Raw genomic sequence first — 21,248 nt, 5'->3', positions numbered from 1 at the left:
TTAGCCGTCTACAGCGAGTATTGGAACACATCGCGTGCAATAGTCTTCACGACGTCTTCTGCGAGGCGCTTTGTACCAATATTGGATATCCTATAGAAACCGACGTCTCAGACCAGGAATCTGAAACTCACGTCAGCTTTAGGGCGCCAGTCATGTAAATTTACCCCTGCAAAAGAGCAACTGAGATCACAGTGAATAAAGATAGAGAGAGGAGGGTGGGGGTGTAACTTGTCCAGAATGTCAGGTAACGTCGCCATTAGAACGATATTTTTAATATGTCATATATGAGTCATTTCTACGGGGGATTTGACCACGATATCGATCTCGACATTCAAGAGGAGTAAAATCTGAACGCCGATTCTGAATTTTGTTTTCCGGTTATGTATGAATACACAGAGGCCGCGGCGTGTGCCTCCAATAAGGTTAGTCATGCCTGTGCAGCTCATGCACATGCACAAAAAAGAAAAACAAACAAACGAAGATGGTGATATGCGGGCCGCATGTTCCTGAATCAGGTATTAGACGGCTTTTTTTTTTTTTACCGCGTTTTATGACGCATCTGAGATTTCCGCCATGATAATTTCGACGTTTATGTGCCAGTATACGGGTCCGTTGTACACATTCAAGAAGATTGCAAACGGGTCATTTGTATATAGGTGCCGCACAACATGTGGATCACCTCCGTTATATATGTTACCACTCGGATACGTTAGATGGCGTTTTTTTTTTTTTCAGATTGAGAATACAAAGTGCGTAAAGAATCCCAAATTCTTGCTGTCACGAAATTTAGAAAAGCGTTGCTTCTCAGTTTCTATATCAGACCAAGATTACTTTTCCGTCACTGACCCACGGGTCGCGGGATCGAATCCCGGCTGCGTCGGCTGCATTTCCGATGGAGGCGGAAATGTTGTAGGCCCGTGTTCTCAGATTTGGGTGTACGTTAAAGAACCACAGGTGGTCGAAATTTCCGGCGCCCTCCACTACAGCGTCTCTCATAATCATATGGTGGTTTCGGGACGTTAAACCCCACATATAATAATTAATTTTTCGTCAGCTACGAAGCGTTCTTTCTGGAAGGAAATCCGCATAAATTTTCCTATGGTAGATTCGCGCAAAGAACGTGTAAATGCCAAATTACAGAAGTTTATTAGCACAATTAGCTCAACTTCTCCCTTTCGTACTTTGCTTTCTTGCAGATGGGCTGTCCTACTTTCAAGATAATCCAACCCAACAGGCGCATTTGAGCTATATTCTAGAGGCAATTTTTTTCCTTGATTTCTTTTTTGAGTTCTAAAACTTGATTTTGATTTCAGCGACATCGTTTTGTCGCTCAAACCCCTTTTTACTTTTTCTAATTTGCTTTTGCGAGAGGCCGTGGCGGCGTTCTGAAATGTTCTATAGATATTTCATTTTCCATTACTGGCCACTGTTGTGTTTCTTGTTGCTGCGGCATTTGGCCAATACCGTGCAGTGCCTGTAACGAACTCAGCAGCAGTGAAGTCGCGGTAATTAGATCACTTCTTGCCTCCGGGGCTTACGCAACGAATCACTTTTGCGGTCGGGTAATTTGGTTGATGCAGCCAATTACTAGCGAGTCATTAAAAAAAAACATTACTCACTACGTTCACAATTTAGGGCAAAGTATATGTAACGTCCGCGTTTCTCACGACACACAAAAAATCGATAAAAAATGAAAGAAAAATAACAAAGACACATCAATCACATTGACTGCTAGACATCAGGCATAGAAACGAGGCAGACGGCGCAACACACACACACACACAAATACCAGATTTCAATGCATATATGTGATGTGAATACACTGCAGTGTGCGTGTGTTGGTTCGCGAATGACAAACTTTGTTGATGGAATTTCAAAAATATGCCACTGTTTTTTTTAAAGTAATAATAAAGTGATGTCCCTATATACTCTGGGCCAGTTATAATTCGTCATGTAGTTTAATTACGCTGACAAAGTTGAAGAACTTTCCGGAGCCCTCCACTACGGCGTCTCTCATAATCATATAGTGGTTTTGGGACGTTAAACCCAAGATATATCAATCAAGTTGAAGTATAATTACTAGTGTGACTCTTGCTTTTCGTTGGCAATGTTCCCATATTCCTTCTTTCCATTGTATATGTAGTTACTTAGTTTGGCTTCAACTCTGGTTGGCGATCCCCGCAAAAAAAAAAATAGAAAAAACTTCGATGAAGTGTCCTATGGCTCACCATGTATTCTATATGAATTTATTGGACGACCACAGTATGTGCAACATATATGCACTCCTATAGTTTTTCGCTGCGTTGTATTAAATCCCACCTGCTTGGTACAACGTGGCGACAGCTCATTGTAAATAATAAAAAAGAAGAAACAAAGAAAAAAAGAGACAAGGTTGTTGAAATTTGACCTTACTGAGCGGTGTATTGCAACTATTGTTGGCTTCTTGGAATGTACTGCAGGCATCGGAATGTTTTGACGCAGTAGATGCGCTGCGTGTTCAAAAGGGAAGAACAAAATTAAGAAAAATACGAAATAAACATAAAGAAGAATGAAACGATGAAAGAATCAACGTTTCAGTTTTCGACCACACGATGTCTCCTCCACAAGTAAATGTCACGCATGGAGCTGCATCTTTCATGTACCTCTGTGTGCGCGCGCTGAATGAGGGAAGGTAAACGGGGCTCGTGGTTTTGCCTGGCTGTGAGCATTGTACGCCTAATTACGCGTGAGGAAATGAAGGGAAGGAGAGACAGAACAAGACAAAGTGCTTGACTATACTTCACAGTAGTCAAACAATGAGTCTAAAGCGTGAGGAAGAAATTCGCGCTAAGCCTTTCGGGAAGGCCTGGAAACAGTTAAGAGTGCTCAGAGTTCAAGTTGAAGGACGAAAAAACTAACGCCCACTCCATGTTGATATATATACTCTGATTATAGTTAACAAAATGACTCATAAAAAGTAATAAAACTGTACTACAGATTACGGCTGCCTGAAATTAGTGTCGTGACATTATACTTGTAACAAGTGATGGAATTACTCCGAAATAATTTCAAGAGGGGTTCACAATTCATGCACAATTCATGTACGCTATATTCACCGATTATACGCATTGAAATCTCGGAGTTACAGCAGAGAATGCTTTAAACGAACTGTTCATTCAGCGGGCTGTCCATTTCAGCGGCCGTTAATTGGCCGGAAGAAAGAGTGCGAGGAGCATACCCCCTGTTTCGGGTTCTTTTTCCACTATTAGGCCGTGACGGAGCTTCCAAATCTCAGGACATAAACAAAAGGAGTAGAATGCGCTTCAGTGCAACGAACGCCCACCCCAGATATCCGCTTTTAGCCGCGTGAATCTCGGATGCCACGCATTAACGCTAATTCTGTGATTGATTTAGCCCTCGAAGTAGGTTAAACGTGGCCTCTCCTATAACGCACCAGCGCTATTACGTCGTCACGTTTTGCAGCAACTGATTGCCATCTGATGACGTTAGGCCGAGGTGGACTCGTCACATGAACCGTCCCAGAACAGCCCCCTCCCTCCCTTGTCTGAAGCTAAATGAGCGAGCTGTTAGCGTTAATTACTTTGCATAAAAACAATTTGTTGCTATCGCACTCATGCTTCACCTTGGGGGTGAAACTGAAACATTTAAATGCGGTGCGCTTTAACGGCTCGGGACTGTCGCCTCCTCTGGTCCCTTGGCGTGATGAAACAGAGTACCAAAATAGGTCGAAAGGTAGCGCTACGGGCCAAGTCAATATCAAATTAGGTCGAAAGATCGCATAGACCAGGTCAATATCAAAATAAGTCGAAAAAAGGTACCTAAGCCTTGCAATTAATGAAGGTTTCCTTTCCTGCCATGGAGTAGGCGCACTATCCCGTGAACTCAAGTGTCGCCAAAGGCAAATGCTAATTCGTCTGTCCGGGACAGCGAACACAGCAGCGAAACACCAGTGTCGCTATTTAGACGCAGATCTACGAAAGCGAAAAGCGGCGGTGAAACGCCAGCGAAGGCTAGGCCTCTGAAGACTTTGACGCAAGCCGAGCTCCAACAAAGACTAACGAAATCGCTGATTCGACTCGGGGAGTTCTGTGACTCAGATCAAACGCAAGTCGAGCGTCAACAGATTCAGAATGCGTTGGACAGCTCTCCGCAGTTTGCGCACTGTTCATGGCGTGGAACAGGCGCAAATTTTTATCTTCTGCACTTTAAGTCTGCACCAACAGACAGGCGTGTGCAGCAGAGAGGGGGCAAGGGGGGCGTCTGCCTCTCGTTGGGACATAAAGTGGCGGGGGGGGGGGGGAGCGCAAATCTAGTACCACACATTGACTTAATAGGGAGGAGGGCGTCGCGATGAACTTTCGCCCCCACGGGAACTCTCCTCACACCTATGCCAATAGGCATGAACCCCCAAACAAGCCTGATATTTCTACGTATTAATTTAGGTAATATACTGTAGCTGATGACAATGATAATGAAATACTGAGACAAGGATAGCTGAGGAGCATTGTACAGAACTTATTCACGGCGCATCCTGCCGCTGGCTTTTTATCGGTTATCGAAAGTTTCACTGACGCCAGACAAGCGGAAGTCGCAACTCTCGCGTATCCTGTTTTTACATAATGCCTTTTCGCTTGTAGCTCACACTTCTTGCTAGTCAGTTTCATCATTTCTGTGAATCATAGAACGTGCTGAGTTTACAGCGTACGGCCATTCTTTAGCTTAATTCATTCAGTATTGAAATACCTGCAATATATTCACAGTCTCATCTTTTTTTTTTTCAGCTTGCATTGTGATTTGTTCCGCGAGCAACAGTCTGTACCGCTTTTGCCAGACGTGCATGGAAATCTGAATTTCACTCGAGCGCCTAGCCTTTCTTACTATTACTTTTCATTTCTGTTTTTTGCCCAAAATAAATTTATATCCCTTTCACAAATTGCTCAATGTGAGCCGGGGGATCGTACCAGCTGTGCAGCTGTGTTCAAGTCATCAGTTAAGGTGCGGCCAGACCTCGCTATCTATGCCAACGTTTATAAACTTGCTCTAGAAACGTTGATCAAACATACTCTGCGATATTCACTTTAAGAGAGCGCGCGGCTACGCGAAGTCGCTCTCTCTCTCTCTCTTCATAGGGAGAGGGCGAGACGCCACGCCAGAAAGCCATGCACTGCAGTGCCTAAGTTTGGTCAGGTCAGGTGTCTAGCGAAAAAAAAGCCCCCCCCACCCCTGTAGCTCACGTCTATTTGGTAGTTCATATAATATTAAAACTTGTTTAGGGGTAACTCATCATATTGTTAGTAAAAAAGTGCAGCTTAGGAACCTTAGAGAACAACATTCACACTGTGTGAATGTGTGAGTGTTTCTAGGGGTTCTTAAGTTGCGCTAAAGTACTTAGAATATGCTGTGTATATCAAAGTTTAGTTTATTGGAAACAGAAAAGAAGCCTTGTGGCTATTCACGGGATTATTTTCTTCGGTGCTCGTCTAATATCATTCTCTATCGGAGGTACGCAGTCTCACGACATTGCTTGACGCTTGAAGTTCTATTCGACAATCGGCCTACACCTAAAGCCTGGGACACTAAAAGGTACAAAGATTTTTCGCGTGTTTGCACAGCACTATTTCGCAATCCCGAAAACCCCACTTTTACGGCAACAGAACGCTTCGTAAGCGAAAAAACGCTCGAAAAGAAAGTGCGAGTGAAGACGCCACCTCGCGATTCCCGCACAAACACCGTAACGCCATGAATTTCGAAAGCGTCCTACGTAGCTCCTAATCAATAAAAATGAAGTACATTGTCATCTGCGAGAGCTATAAGCCTAGTATGCGAAGTTTCAGAAAATTTCATCGAGCCAGTGTAGTGAAAATACAAAAAAATAAAGAAATTAGTCATGTAACACTCAGTCACGCGTGGAGCCGTCGGCACGAAATTTGAAAATTAAACTTCGACCTTGATTTTCTCCGCTAATAATGAACTTATAACAGCGGAACTTATCAGAGTGCAGTTTGTCAATCTAAACGAAGTCATTGTTGCTCGTTAGTGTCCCTTTAAACAATGCACGCGGGAACAAACGCCCCGTGATTTACAACTCGCGACCAGGGCATGCGCATCGAGAGGTTGTAGCGACGGGGGGCATTGGGACTTCCCTTTCCTTAATCCACATCATTGCTTTGTGCTCTGATAGTAAAAAAAAGTACTCGGCGAGAGAGGGTGGGTAAGCGGGGTTGCACTACGGTGACATCCCCTCACCCATTGGAAAGGGCTTTTCAGTCAAATGCCGCTTTGATAATTTCCAGAAAGCGACCGCTGACAAACTTTGACAACGCATCGCTTTCTTTGTTTTTCGCTCGACAGGTCATGCTGACTGGAACGATGCAGAATACCATTCGCCGGGTGCTGAGGCCCTCGCTGGCCGCTGCCGGCCGATGCACGTCGGCGCGCAACGCTTCACAGGGAGCGTCAGACAGCGACCCGCCGAGGGTGCTCATCACAGGTGAGGACGAAATCTTCCTTCAAAGCGACACCAAAGAAATTAATTGGCCGCGTGTATGCGTGCTCCGCTGCAAATTGTCGTCGAAAGACGACAGCCTTCTGTCTGGAGGCGCCGCGTGAGATGCGGACGCCATCTGGCAGTGGAAACAAGAGCTTGTACAGAACCGAGGGCCACTGGCAGGTGGCAGCACCATGTCGTCGGCAGCATAGAGTTTCTCACAATACTTACTAGAGGGAACTCTGGCGATAATGTCTATGAGAGCTGCAACACAGAGCGCTTCACCGAGCATGGGAATGATGGGTAGTTACAGTGTACTAGAAGAATACTTCAAGTACACTGTATGGGTAGTACACACATTTGTCTAAACTTCGTACTTCTGGCCTGCTCTTGACTCCGTGTGTGTTCGTGTGGCTTGAAGCTGTTTTCTCATGAAACATAAATTGGCAAATGTTCAGTGATTGCGCTTCACCACCCTATTTTTTAATTACCTTTTCAAATTGGGTCACGTAGTTTGAAAGGGTTGAATCTTTCTTTCAAAACAAAATCTAAACACAGCAATAAACGAAGCCGCAAGTACGATTCGCCGCCCGCAAGTACGAAGACTAGGCAAATGTGTGTACTACCCATCATTCCCATGGTCGCTGAACGATCGCAGCGCCAGAGTGCCCTCTAGTTAATTTTGAGAAACTCTATGGTCAGCAGAGCGCGTTTTTGTGTATACACGATTTTATTATCGGTCCATGAATGCCGCCATCTTGGACTGATAAGCGATTGTTTTGCCGGTTTTATATGTCCTAATATGAAATGATCATGAAATATTCATTGTACAGACCCAAGCACTTTCGTATGTGCTAGCTCACCGTATCACTGTTTATTTGATACGGATACAAAAGTGCAACGTCATCAGCCCAAGATGGTTGTGCTTGAGCACGCCCGGAAAATGGTGCATGCCGTCGCATTTTCAGCGAAGCGGCACCCGCTTGTTCGTGCGTGGCGTCGCATCTTCAGAGCAGCGTAAGTGACTCAACGTTTTTTTAAGTTACGTAACTACGTATTTTCTAGAAAGTGAACACGCCACCTAACGCTTATGTATGTGTGTTGCACCTCAGCTAGGCGTAATATTTGCTTTTTGATCGACAATGTTCGCAAGTATATGAACGCAGCCACCAGATCAATATGGTTGGGCGTTAAGGAAGTGCTCAAACTTTAGCCGGGTGGCTTACAGACAACAGACCGAAATTTCTGCGTTCAAGTATACCACGAAAGCCTGTCGTCTTTGGAACGACGGATCTGTTTAGATTTGTAAACTCTCTGTGAGAACTTTGAGAACTCTACCGTCGTTAGCTTCACCATCATGAATTTATTAACACAGAGGGGTAAATCAAAATAAAAAATTTTAAATTTCCCACGTAAATCGCCGCGTGTTACAGTAGGGATGCAGGGAACCTATGCGCTTCGATTTAGTTACGTTCGCTTTTTAGGAGAGGGGAGGGTGGAGCAGCGAACAGCTTCTGCGGAGCTGCCGCGTTCCTGCCACCTGTACCCCCGCCCGCTCTGGCGACGCCCCTGCCTTTGTCACGGCCTTCTCGGACCTCAATGCATTGTGTTGATCACTGTGTTATAAACATTTTAGCCAGTCCAATCTCGTGCTAGTCAAGCAGGCTGCTAGGCCTTTCGAGACATCCCGCTGCTATCGGTTTCAGCATTCGAAACAAATCACTAAACGACAATATGCACGCATTTGCAAACTACAGCAATGTTATCACCTATTTTAGAAGACAAACGCCTATAGTCTGGTACAACTTCAGAAGTCAGTGGCATTTCCTACAAGCCTGCACCAATGGCCGCTTGCTACAGAGTGACGTCACGAGCCAAACGGCCGTTGACCCTACCTGCAGAGAACGTTGCCGAGAGCGAGATTGGGACTATTTATTTGGCCGCTGAGGTGATAGGCTGCCGCGCTTCGGTCGTCTGGGCGGGGCCGCCCCTGACTTCTTAAGTTGTGTAAGACTATAGATTTTTTTTTATTTTTTGCGCACATAGTGTTCGGTCGCCACATCGATATATGGTTTAATGCTCAACCGTACCAACTGTTCGAGTAGTCCGAATATTGCACGGCGTTCCATATTGAAAGAAACGAACGTTGTTTGTAGACGCCATATGCATTTTGCCAAGTTTCTAACGCCATACTTTTAACTTTGTTGCTGCAGGCAGCTTGGGACAGCTGGGAACGGGACTGGCTCGACTTCTAAGGTAAGAAAATTTCCGGCAGTACCTACGCACAAAAAAGCAGTCTGGAATCCTACTGTGTACCATATTTCGGAGCGTATAACCAGCACCGAAAATCCGAAAATTTCAGCGATGAAGTGGGGCTGCGGGAAGTGCGCGGGTTTTCCTTCTATAGTGCTCCTTCACAGCAATGCGTGTTCTGCCGTGAAGCCTCTTAACGGTGTAGCGAAGGCTACGGAAGCGGTTTCCGTGAATTCGTGTTGCTCTGCAAGTAGTACGGCAGCTTGTTGCCGATTTTGGTTTTGCTTCCTTGCATCGTTGAAGCGTTGAGAAATATTTGGGGAGAGACAATTCAAGTGTTCATTGTAAACGCCACTGTAAGTGTGCGTTTAGGCGTTTGCGGCCGCACAGTGACCCTCCACGACCCTTCACATGCCCCTACACATCATGGACGCCATGTTTGCCTTGGAAAAGGGCTTGCCGAAAAGATAGTGCTGTGTAAGAGATGGAAAAAGGAAGGCATTTTTGCAAAGTGAACAATACCTATATCTTACCTACGACTTTCCGCTTCCGTTTGAGTTCTTTAATAAATGAAGCAGTATTTATTTCAGCAAGGTAAGTGAGATATTTGTAAACTTAAGTACTACTTTTGGCGTGGTAGTAGGCATCCATTTTGGTTCTGTTACTTTCACGCAGGGTTGGATCCAGCCACTCATTTTAGGGGGGGGGGGGGGGTCGCTTGAAGTAACACTAAAGATGGGGGGGGGCGTGGTCATTACTTTTTCGTTTTCACGAGTGCAAAAACTCTGTCATAGCATGAATGCTGCTAGTGTGCGGCCAAAGTGGTCCCATTCATTTGTCCTGATTGGTGACAGCAGGTGCACGGCAAGCACTTCTAAAGAGAGGGGGAGGGATGCCTACAGGCGTTGAGGGAGGGGGCGATCGCCCCTACCGCCCCCGCCCCCTCTGAATCCGGCACTACTTCTACAGTGCTGTCAAGAAAAGTTGTCACTGAGTGAGAGCTCTTTTTACCACGCTGATATCACTATAGATAGTTCTCCACATCTCGACCCGTTGGCCAAGCCTCACTCGATCTGTTCTGTCACCATGAGCAGCGTCCGGTGGCAGTCCTTCACCGCACAGCAAAAGCTTGAGATCATCACCGTCGCCGAGGAGTTCAGTAATCGTGAAACGGAAAGACGGCACGATATGGACGAGTCCCGGGTGCGCCAGTGGAGAAAGAAGAAAACCTACAAGCCACGCACCATGACCGTACGTCCTTTCGCGGCCCCAAGACCAGCGTCTACCCTGAGCCGGAGGTGCAGCTATAGTGAAGTTCATCGAAGATGTGAGAAGCAGGGGTCACGCTGTATCGACCGAGATGGCCCAAATGGAAGCGCGGCGACTGTCGAGGGAGCTAGGCCTACCTCACGGATTCCTTACGAGCTATGGATGGCTGCATCGCTTTATGAAGCGATAAGGGCTCTCTACTGCTTGAGCGTATGTACAGATTTTCTGTATTCGCAATGTTCATAGACTGTCGCGCTGCCTGTTTTCACTGCGGCAACTTAGTGATTTTTTTTTCTGACCAGCAGACTACTGGGGACGAGAAGTTATCGTTCCGCTGCAAAGGCAGATCGCCGAACTTTTTTTGCGAAATGCTCCGTTTACCTTCATTTGCGTAAGGGTGACCGTGTGACATGGACCGCATCTCTCTTGTCTTAAGGACGAGGGTGCCCGTGTGACAGCGGTATTAAATAGCTACGCAGTTAAATCCGTTATCATTAGTTACCAGTTCAAGGTATGAGCTTTTCCAGAGAAAACAAGCGCGTGAGGGGAGGAGAGTAAGTTGTACAGGCTGATGAGCTGGAGAAATTTGCTAGGCTAGCGTGTCTGCCCCAAACACATGGCCGGGTTAATCGTTGAAACACAGCCCTCGTCCGGCTGTGGGCGTACTGAGGTAGATGGCGATGGTGAGAGCGGTTGTAGATGCGGATAACATAATCGAGAAAACTAGGCTTTGGTTTACCTTCTTTTTAGATGCGAAGCATCTTATACTCGCGCCTTGTAGTGCGCCGTCCGCACCGCTTCTCGAACATTCGACAGCTGACGCGCGCGCATGCGCCGTCGCGCCGTCGCCCACCATCTGTGCCGCGCGCTCGCTGAAACGCGCAACGCACGACGACTGCAAACACCACCAGCCGACCACCATTCGCGGAACCTGCATCGACCACGTCTTTGCAAATTTCGACCTACGACCGATGCAACCCGATCCACTCACTCTTTACTTTACCGACCACAAAGCCATCGTCCTCAAAGTTCGTCGCAATAAATAAAACACCGCCCTTTCGCATACGTGCCGTACGTGTTCACTCATTTAACACACCATTTCACAACCACGTTAACCAATTTAGCCATCGACCCAAGTAAGTCGCAATTTAACACCCGTTAACCAATTACATGCTTCCGCATCCTCCTCAGTGTTCCCCCGAGGGAAGCTGCGGGCAATTTTTTTTTCGATTTAACCTTCAGTGCTTGATTGCGAAATCAGTTTCGTTGGCTATGTAAAGATTAAAATACTCTCACTATTTACATGGCCATCAAGTGAATGTGAGGGGAAACGTATTCCACTGCTGTGTGTTGAAAAAATGAGATAAAGTGCAATCAATAGGCGAGTAGCTTTGCCGGCAGCGGCGATGCAAATATGTACTGTCAAACTGGGACGTGATCTCCTTGGCTTTAGCAAGGACAAGGCAACACGGCCTTCAAATGTGAGGCCCACGGGATGATTTTTCGCTCTCCCATAGTAGAGTACCAAGTATACTCTAAATCGTTAGACACTATTTCTAAACGTAGGACGGTCTCATCAGCGTCGTTTTTTTGATGACGCAGCCTCATCAAGTGTGAGCTCACGGGATGGCTTTATGCTCTCCTATAGTAGATTACCGCACAGACAGACGCACGGACGGACTGACAGACGCTTCGCGCCTCTCATCATCACGCATTCCGTGGATATGCTGTGTTTTTTTTTTGTGTTTGCGCATAACGTCCACGAGAGCAGACTTTCATGTTCTCCTTGACGGGTTAAGTCTGCCCTCGGGACGGCTTCGTGCTCTCCCGTAGTGGAGTACCAAGTACTCAAAATAGTTAACGACTTCTAAACACACATATATACGGCCTCATCAAGTGTGAGGCCCAAGGGACGTCTTTCAGCTCTCCCATAGTAGAGTACCGAGTACTCTAAATCGTTAACCACTTTTATTGCGATAGCAATTATATGCACAGTCTCGGCTGATCTTTACCGTTGCCAAAGCTGCCGTCATGCACCGTATATGTATACGTATCTATATATAAGAAAACTGAAGAAAGAAAAAAATCCGCCCACGCTCGGCACCCAGCTCGTCGCGATGCATGAACGCGCGCTTATTTCTAACGCGTACTTTGGCCAACGCATGGGGGCGGGGAGGGGAGGGTAAGGGAAGTTAGGTGTTTGCGCTTATACTTTGGTTAGGAGAATCGTGTGCTTTGGCCTTTCACCGAAATGACTGTGTTAGTTGCCTGGGCCACGAAGGTCAACTTTGCTAGCTGGGCAGGCCCCGTTTGCGAAAAGAGCGCGCTTATCAAGCGCAGCGAAGTAACAACTGGGACACTCGTTAGTTCGCACTCTTATCTGCACCTGTCATTACGTTTCGTGCGTCGTTTTTGTTCAAACGGCGCGCTAAGCATCGAGTTGTAAAAGTTGTTAATTAGCTCTCGTCCCGTGTGTGCTGTTTTCGTGCGTCATCTCTGCGTGTGCAGCGCGCTGCACGTTTCGATCTGGTAGCCGTTATCAACGTTACATTCCAAGCTATTGCTATCGCATTCATTCATTCGCCCTTGCGGCGAAACTGTGACTTTTTTTCTGTATGTCTACCATCGGGACGGCTTTATTCTCTCCCGTACTCTAAATCAGAGTCTAAATCAACCACTTTTAGGGGCAAATCTCCTCTTAGTCTAACCTTGTCCTGTGTCAGGCATAACCGGCCAAACTAACACACAGACAGACAGACGGACGGACGCTTCGCCCCACTCATCATCATTCACAACGTGGATACGCTGCGATTTTTTTTCTAAACACATATTGCCGTCTCGTTATCCGTTATGGCTTCCTGAAACTGGGACAGCCTAATGTTCTCTCATAGTTCCCTACTCTAAATCATCGAGCATTTGATCTAGACATCCTGTGATGCACTTCCTGTAGTGGGAACGGCTTACTGCTCTCTCATAGTTGAGTAATCGTTTAACACTTTTTGTCAACTCACGTAAGGGACTGCTTCCGTTCTCTTATGGTAGAGTGCTTAATTTAATACCCCAAGCTTCCCCAATATTTCGTAAGCAGAGCATTGCAGTCTGCTAAGCATGAAACGCTTTTTTTTTGTCGGAATGTTTGCGACATTTACCATCTGTTCCGGTCAGAGTTGCGTATGTTAGTAATTCACTCGCACGCGCGTAGAAGAAATTGCAGTGCGCGTGCGCAAAACAATCTTGTGAGCAGTGGAACCAGAGTGAACTGGAAGTGGAACGCACGTCGGTGAAGTGAATTTCCGCTCAAAGGTGCGTCCATTTGGTTTCGCCGTCGTTTTGTAGCCAAGCTGACCGCACAGCAGGGCTCACTCGTCCCAAACGCGTAATTTGTGCGGCTACTATTCCCCGCACTGTCTGGGACGCTACATTTGCGTGGGGCAGAGTGTGAGCGACACTCAGCTACAAGCCGTTCCTGTAAGGTTATGGGGCGAAGCATTCTAGGGTTGTCCGTTGTACCCACTATGCGCCGTGACAATGACGCTCGTGATGAGAAATAAGCGAGCTATGGCACATAAAAAGTACCCGATGGCGACCATCGAACATTCTCTTTCTGCCATGGATGAAAACGAACGTAAGGCTCGGTAAGCGCGATGGCTCAACGGCGACGACAAGCTACTCCGAGGGCGACGGAGCGAAAAGCGTCGGTAAAACAGCAAGAACGCCAAGCGCACTCAAAGTCGAGGGCGCAAAAACTAGTCCAGTGACTCTGCGAAAAACGGCTGCTCAACGGCAACGCCGACTGGCTTGTGCAGTATATGACAACAACCAGCGGAGCGTGCATATAGACCTCGTCTCTGTCTACTCCATGCTACACGATAGAAGAACCACTGGCTCTACATTTCGCGGACCACAAAGCAGTAATAATGAAGACAAAACGAAATTCACAACTGAACAGAGCATACCAATTATGACCAATAGATATTGTATATAACTGTACGCAGCTTTGTCTCGCATTTACATGCGTGAGTGGGCACTGTCACGGGTGATTTACGGTAACACCAGGCGACCCCACTGCTTCGCCCACTCATTATCATTCACTTCGTGCATATAAAGTGATATTTTACCACGAAAGTGTTTTATGCCGGGGTCCCCCACGGCTCCGTGACGTGTGGACGTCACGGATATGACGTTGTAAAATATTTACTAACAGACTGCACAGGAAAAAGGACAAAAAGAACGCCAGGCCTGCGCGTAAGGATACGGCTTACGCGACAGCAATAAGGTTTAGAAACCTCTGTTTGCATGAATCCACCTGCTACTCATTGGATACATTTCGTGATTTCGCACATCTAAGATGATGCTGCAACAGACAGTGGTGCGCAACACGGCAATTAGAAGTTACTTATACAAAATTGCGTTGCAGAATTCCGCAACTAAATTATTATTTGCATAAAGTTGGTCTAAAGGCGGCACCTTTATGTCAGATTTTCGAGGAAATGGAAACGATAGATCATTTCTTTTTGTTCTGTCGACAATATTCTTATCAGCGGAAAAGATACCTGGTAGCTCCACTCGAAAAATTAGGATTAGAATTAAATGTGGCAGTAATTTTACCGTTTGGCAGCATTTGGTTATAGCCACAGGGACGTCTGCTCTGCGGTATTTGACTACCTAATTGAAACAAAGCGATTGCCATGTTAAACTGCCTATATATATATATATATATATATATATATATATATATATATATATATATATATATATATATATATATATATATATATATATCTATATATATATATATATATATATTGTACCGAAGCATAGTGGCGCCAGCTCTGTGCCAGCGTGAAAGAAGACGTTGACGTCCATGTGTGGCTCGTGCTTGCCGGGTTCTTGCCTGTACCAGCTTGTTGCGGCGAACGTTTCTCGAATAATAACCTGTGTTTTTACGCAACCTTGCTCGTTGCATTTGGTGGAAACGTGCTGGGTAACGTCCTGGAGCACCGCAGCCGTAAGCTATGTATACCATCTCAGTCCGCGATGACCGAGCGCGTCGATCCCCCACAAGGCTCTTCCACGCTGCCACCTGTCATGTTTTCTGGTGTACTTCGTCTGCGTGACCCACCAGTATACAACGGCACTGAAGATCAAGATGTCGAGGACTGGCTGGCAGAGTACGAGCATGCCAGCGCGATTAACAAGTGGGATAACCCTGCAAAGCTGACTCACGTCATCTTCTACTTGACGGATTCGGCCAACTTATGGTTCACCAACCACCAAGGCGACATCCCCACCTGGTCGATTTTCAAAGAGGCCGTCACCTCGTTTTTCGGTCGTCCAGCCATGCGTAAGCTTCGTGTTGAACTGGGCCTGCGGGGACGATTTCAGCGAAATGGTGAGAGCTTCACGAGCTACATTGAGGATGTGATCAGCCTCTGTAGGCGAGTTGATGCGAGGATGACGGAGGCTGACAGAATAAAGAATATATTGAAAGGCATTGATGACGACGCTCTTCATATGCTTGTGGCCAAATACCCACAGACCGTCACGGCCGTGATTCAGCTATGTCAAAGTTTCGATGAGCTGCGCAAGCAACGAATTTCTACACGTCGCGCTAATACGCAAACAGCTGATATTTCGGCTTTAGAGTGCAAAAGCAGTGGCCCCGACTACAGCGTGTTAATGCCTCAAATTCAACAGTACATCCGGGAGGAAGTTGCTCGACAGCTCTCTTGTCGCCACCATCAACGAGACCCCCACAACTCTGGACCACTCACTTCGCCGTGCTATTGAGACGAAAGTTGCCGAGGCTCTCCCTTTGCCCGCGTCCCCAATATCAGTGGCTGCACCGCTGACTTATGCAGAAGCCGTCCGCCGACCTCCTGCCCAACCGCCGCTCCCTTCATACAGTCCAGCCACCAACTACTACAGGTCACCAGTTTCGGTTTATCCGGTAAATCGGCCCTTTCCACCACCTCGAGCATCTGTAAACTCTTGTCGTACTCCGGATAACCAGCCCGTCTGCTACAACTGTGGTATTCCAGGACATGTCGCGCGCTACTGTCGTCGCCGTGGATTCTATTTTAATGATGTTCAGCATTCCGGCAACATACCTCGGCAATCAGAATCGCATGTGACACCTGATTCACATGACCCCCGCTCACGTCGATCAGACTTCAGCCGACGTCGATCTCCTTCACCCCGTCTTCGGTCTCTTTCCCCCATGCTTCGCCGTTCCAACCACCCCCAGTAGGAAAACTAACAGTCGCAGTTCCTGAGGCAAGAGCTGCGCCACCAACGAAATTTCCAAGGCCTTATCTTTCGCCCCCTAACGAGATTGCCGTGTTTGTGAACGGTTTCGCCACAACTGCTCTTGTCGACACAGGTGCCGCTATTTGTATAATCAGTGAAGTGTTATGCCGCAAACTGAACAAAGTCACGACTCCACTGGTTGAAATTTCTTTACGCACACAAGTTCGCAACACGTCCAACCTTCTGCCACATGCACTGCTCGTGTTGTGATTCAAGGAGTGCTTTACATCGTTTAATTTGTCGTCCTTCCGCATGCGTCTCATGAAATCATCCTGGGATGGAACTTTCTTTCCGCTAATCATGCGGTTGATGACTGCGCTCGTGCTCAACTCGTTTTGTTTCCATTCAGCACGACATTCATAGATCTCTCTCGCTCACCCAAAAAGGTGATCGTCGCCGCTGACGTCGTCATTTCTGCTTTTTCGGTCGCCGCGGTATCTCTTCTGTGCAACTCCGTTTCCGATTCAGCTGCCCTCTTTATGCCGTCACAAGAATTCGCTCGTCGCCGGAACCTTGTTGTCCCGTTTGCCGTCATAACACTTGCCGATGGCTCCAGTGCCGTGTACGTGTGCAATCCGTTCCCTTGTCCCGCTACCTTATTGCATGGCGAATGTATTGGGAGTCTTGACACTTATGATGACATCTTTCCTTTCGATGCCTGTTCTGATACGACACCGATGTCCGTGGATTCACAGCTGCCACCGCGCCCTCACTACCTGACGAAGACGTTCTGTTGCGCAGCGTAGACACCGGCCTTACGCAAGACCAGCGCAATCAGCTCATTCAACTACTTGACCGTTTCCGCGCCTCCTTCGACCACGGACAACCTCCCTTGGGACGCACGTCAGTTGTCGCTCACCATATCGACACCGGTCATCATACTCCACTTCGTCAGCGCCCCTATTGCGTCACGCAGGCTGAGCGTGACGTCATCACTCAACACGTCGACGAGATGCTGCAACGTGGTGTTATTCAGCACTCACACAGTCCTTGGGCTTCGCCGGTGGTCCTCGTGCGAAAAAGGAATGGCTTCATCAGGTTTTGTGTGGATTATCGTCGACTAAACAACATCACACGCAAGGATGTTTATCCCCTGCCACGCATTGATGACGCCTTGGATTGCCTTCAAGGTGCGGAGTTTTTCTCTTCACTGGATCTGCGCTCTGGATATTGGCAAGTGCCAATGGCTGAACCAGACCGTCCAAAAACGGCGCTTGTGACCCCTGACGGCTTATATGAATTTAATGTAATGCCCTTCGGTCTTTGCAATCGCCTGCGACTTTTGAAAGAATGATGGACAGTGTCCTCAGGGGGCTTAAATGGCACATCTGTCTTTGCTATTTAGACGACATAGTTGTATTCTCGGCGAATTTCGAAACTCATCTTTCCCGTCTGGAACAAGTTCTCCAGTGCCTTGCGGCAGCCGGGTTGCAACTAAACTTCAAGAAATGTCGTTATGGCGCCCGCAAACTCACAATTCTTGGCCACGTCGTTTCAAAAGAAGGAATATCGCCAGACCCTGCCAAACTGCGTGCCGTTGCCGAGTACCCCAAGCCTACTACCCTAAAGGAGCTTCGTAGTTTCGTAGGCTTGTGTTCCTATTTTCGACGTTTCATTCGCAATTTCGCCTCTATAATTGCCCCTCTGACTCAGCTTCTCTCCCGTAGCGCGGACCTCTCTGGCTGGAATTCCCACTGCGATGACGCATTCACGGCGCTGCGCCGGCTACTCACGTCTCCGCCAGTTCTCCGCCACTTCGATCCCAATGCACCCACTGAAATTCACACGGATGCAAGCGGTGTCGGCCTCTGTGCCATTCTCGCTCAACGCAAGGATGGCTGCGGCGAATACGTTGTCGCCTATGCCAGCCGTACCCTAACGAAGGCAGAGTCCAACTATTCCGTCACGGAAAAAGAGTGCTTGGCTATCATTTGGGCTATAGGAAAATTTCGCACTTACCTTTACGGACGCCAGTTTGATGTTGTCACAGATCACCATGCCTTATGCTGGTTAGTGTCCATGAAAGATCCTACTGGCCGCCTCGCTCGTTGGGCTTTACGCCTTCAGGAATACGATATCCGTGTTTATCGCTCAGGACGCAGACATTCAGACGCCGATGCACTATCCTGTTCTCCACTGCCTCCTGACCTTGCCTGCTTATCAACTGCCATTTGCGATTCGTCATCGTTGAGCATCACTGACATGCCATCCGAACAGCACAAGGATCCTTGGATCAATTCTTTGCTCGACGTCCCCTCTCACAGTTCGTCAGAAACGACTTCACGCTCCCTCTCTCGTCAAGCCAGACACTTTGCTGTCCGTGAAGGCTTGTTGTATCGCTGCAATCACGTGACGGACGGCCGTAGATGGCTCCTTGTCATCCCTCGTCATTTGCGTTCGGACATCTGCGCTGCCTTTCACGATGACCCCCAGTGTGGCCACGCTGGAGTATTTAAGACTTACTCTCGCCTTCGTCTAAGATACTACTGGCGCGGCATGTATCGGCACGTTCGCCAGTACGTTCGGTCATGCACCACGTGTCAACGACGCAAGACGCCTTCTCACAGCACTGCTGGCCCTTTGACACCCTCAACCTGCCCAGCGAGACCATTCGACCACGTCGGAATTGATATTTATGGTCCTCTACCCAACTCTCTTCGAGGCAACCGGTGGATTATCGTCGCCGTCGATCATTTGACACGCTACGCTGAAACATCTGCGCTGCCTGCTACCACTGCGAAAGACGTTGCGTCCTTTCTTCTTCACCATCTCATTTTGCGACACGGTGCACCTCGTGAATTACTGAGTGACCGTGGACGCGTGTTTCTCTCGAACGCCGTCGACGAGCTGCTCAAGGCATGTCGCACTGTCCATCGGAAATCCTCGGCATACCATCCTCAAACCAATGGCATGACGGAACGCTTTAACCGTACCCTTGGAGATATGCTTGCCATGTACGCCTCTGACGACCACACTAATTGGGACCAAGTGCTCCCTTTTGTCACGTACGCGTACAACTCTGCGCCACAAACAACCACTGGCTTTTCTCCTTTCTTCCTCCTGTACGGACGTGAGCCATCATGCTCCATGGACACCATTCTCCCTTACAGGCCTGATGTTTCCGAAGCGACGCCTGTTTCGGAAGCAGCTGCTTATGCCGAAGAGTGTCGTCAATTCGCTCGCTCATTTACCGCACAAGACCAATGGCGCCAGAAAACTGACCACGATGCCTCTGAATCTAGTGTCCACTATAACCCAGGAATGCTGGTTTGGCTCTGGGTCCCGTCTACTTCTCCCGGTCTTTCCCCAAAGCTTTCGTCGAAATACCATGGCCCCTACCGTGTGGTGCGGCAAACATCTCCTGTCAACTATGAAGTTGAGCCCATTGATCCACCTTCGGACGAACGCTGCCGTGGGCGTGAAACAGTACACGTATCACGCCTCAAAGCGTGCTATGACCCCCTTGTCGTGTCCTTTCCCTAGGTCACCTGGTTGGCTCCTTTCTGCGCGGGGAGTAATTGTACCGAAGCATAGTGGCGCCAGCTCTGTGCCAGCGTGAAAGAAGACGTTGACGTCCGTGTGTGGCTCGTGCTTGCCGGGCTCCTGCCTGTACCAACTTGTTGCGGCTAACGTTTCTCGAATAATAACCTGTGTTTTTACGCAACCTTGCTCATGGTAATATATATATATATAATTCGTTTTAGACCACTACCTCTGCCTCAAATCGCATCTGATAGCCTGCATCAATCCCTGCTCAGATATACTTTTTCTATTTTTGGCTTTTCTTTCTATACAATTTTTTTTTCAGTCCAAAATTACTTTGTGTTTGAAAAACCATAAGCCTTTTACTTAAGATCCTGTCGCCCGGTTCTTGGCCGATCCCCCTTTGTGGGTGTGCGCCAGAGTAACAAGGACCATCACCATCATCATCATCAAGGCGCAGCACAGTCACAGCGAAAGCTAGGACAGCGGCATTTTCGAGCCTTTTCCGAACACTCATTGGGTAACTACTGCAAGCGCACTTGCTTGATACCCACTACGGCATTAATAATAAAAGTTTTTTGGTAGTAGGCCGGCATTCGCTCGGCTATTTTTCGTCATTCTGAGAAGTGTGGTGCCCGCTAGACACTTGCAAGAAATTTCGTGTAAATTGTTCATGCAGTGACTGACGACGATGAGGAATTACGCTTGAAGTGGGTATGAACCACAGTTAATAGGTGAACAAGATCAAGCTTTTGTTCTGGTTTGCAGCACTGGACGACTCACTCGTTGCACTATTCGCATTGTGTGACGACTGGTTGTTCTTTCGCTGTTTCAAAACTCTGTTTCAAAACGCTGTTTCAAAAGTCGTATTAACGCGATTGCTCTCGCGACATAAAGCCTGCCTAAGGCAAGTTTGCCAACAATTCCCTAGCACCGGCGTGGCTCAGGGGTAGAATACTAAGCTAAGGACCCGAGTTCGAGCCCCACTTTGTCATTGGCGCTAGGTTTATTTTTTTCTAATTTCGTGCGATGTGGTTACGGACACCGGCAGCGCGTGACCTGAGTTGTGATCTCATAACAGCCTACGCTGTAAAACGAGAAGTTTCTACAGCGTGCCAAGAAAAGAACTGTCAAAAGCTTTAGATAGAATAGACAATCGCCAATTGTCGGAAGAAAGGGTATTAGGACACTGGCCGAGACCGTCCTCTGCATGCAAGGCACTGAGAGCGTTGTTGCGCTTTCTGCGGGCAAGTGGTCTTAGAGACAGACTGTAAACAGCGTCGTGGATCGTCTGATGACCTTCTCTCTCTCTTTTTTTACAACGTCTCTTTTCTCTCATCCTTTATCCCCCTTACCCCCTTCCCCAGTACAGGGTAGCCAGCCGGTCTGAGAACTGGCTAACCTCCCTGTCCTTCCTCATTTATTCCTCCCCCTCCTCCTTCTACAG

At 47.7% G+C, this 21,248-nt stretch overlaps 1 protein-coding gene across 4 annotated transcripts in view; it reads left to right on the top strand.

Annotated features, from left to right (window-relative positions):
- The window catches only part of Tdh (L-threonine dehydrogenase), an 87,301-nt gene that overhangs the window by 30,349 nt on the left and 35,704 nt on the right, over positions 1-21,248 (top strand). For all 4 annotated transcript variants that reach the window (XM_037415110.2, XM_075874004.1, XM_075874003.1 and 1 more), the window contains exons 2-3: positions 6,352-6,490; positions 8,701-8,743. In XM_037415110.2, coding sequence (XP_037271007.1) covers positions 6,355-6,490; positions 8,701-8,743 — 179 coding nt within the window. In that variant the 5' untranslated portion in view covers positions 6,352-6,354. The remainder of the gene's footprint in view (positions 1-6,351; positions 6,491-8,700; positions 8,744-21,248) is intronic.

This window comes from Rhipicephalus microplus, chromosome 9 (genome assembly GCF_043290135.1).
Source record: "Rhipicephalus microplus isolate Deutch F79 chromosome 9, USDA_Rmic, whole genome shotgun sequence".
Taxonomy (NCBI): domain Eukaryota; kingdom Metazoa; phylum Arthropoda; class Arachnida; order Ixodida; family Ixodidae; genus Rhipicephalus; species Rhipicephalus microplus.
Note: the sequence above shows the minus strand (reverse complement) of the source record. Positions and strands in the feature narration are given on the sequence as shown.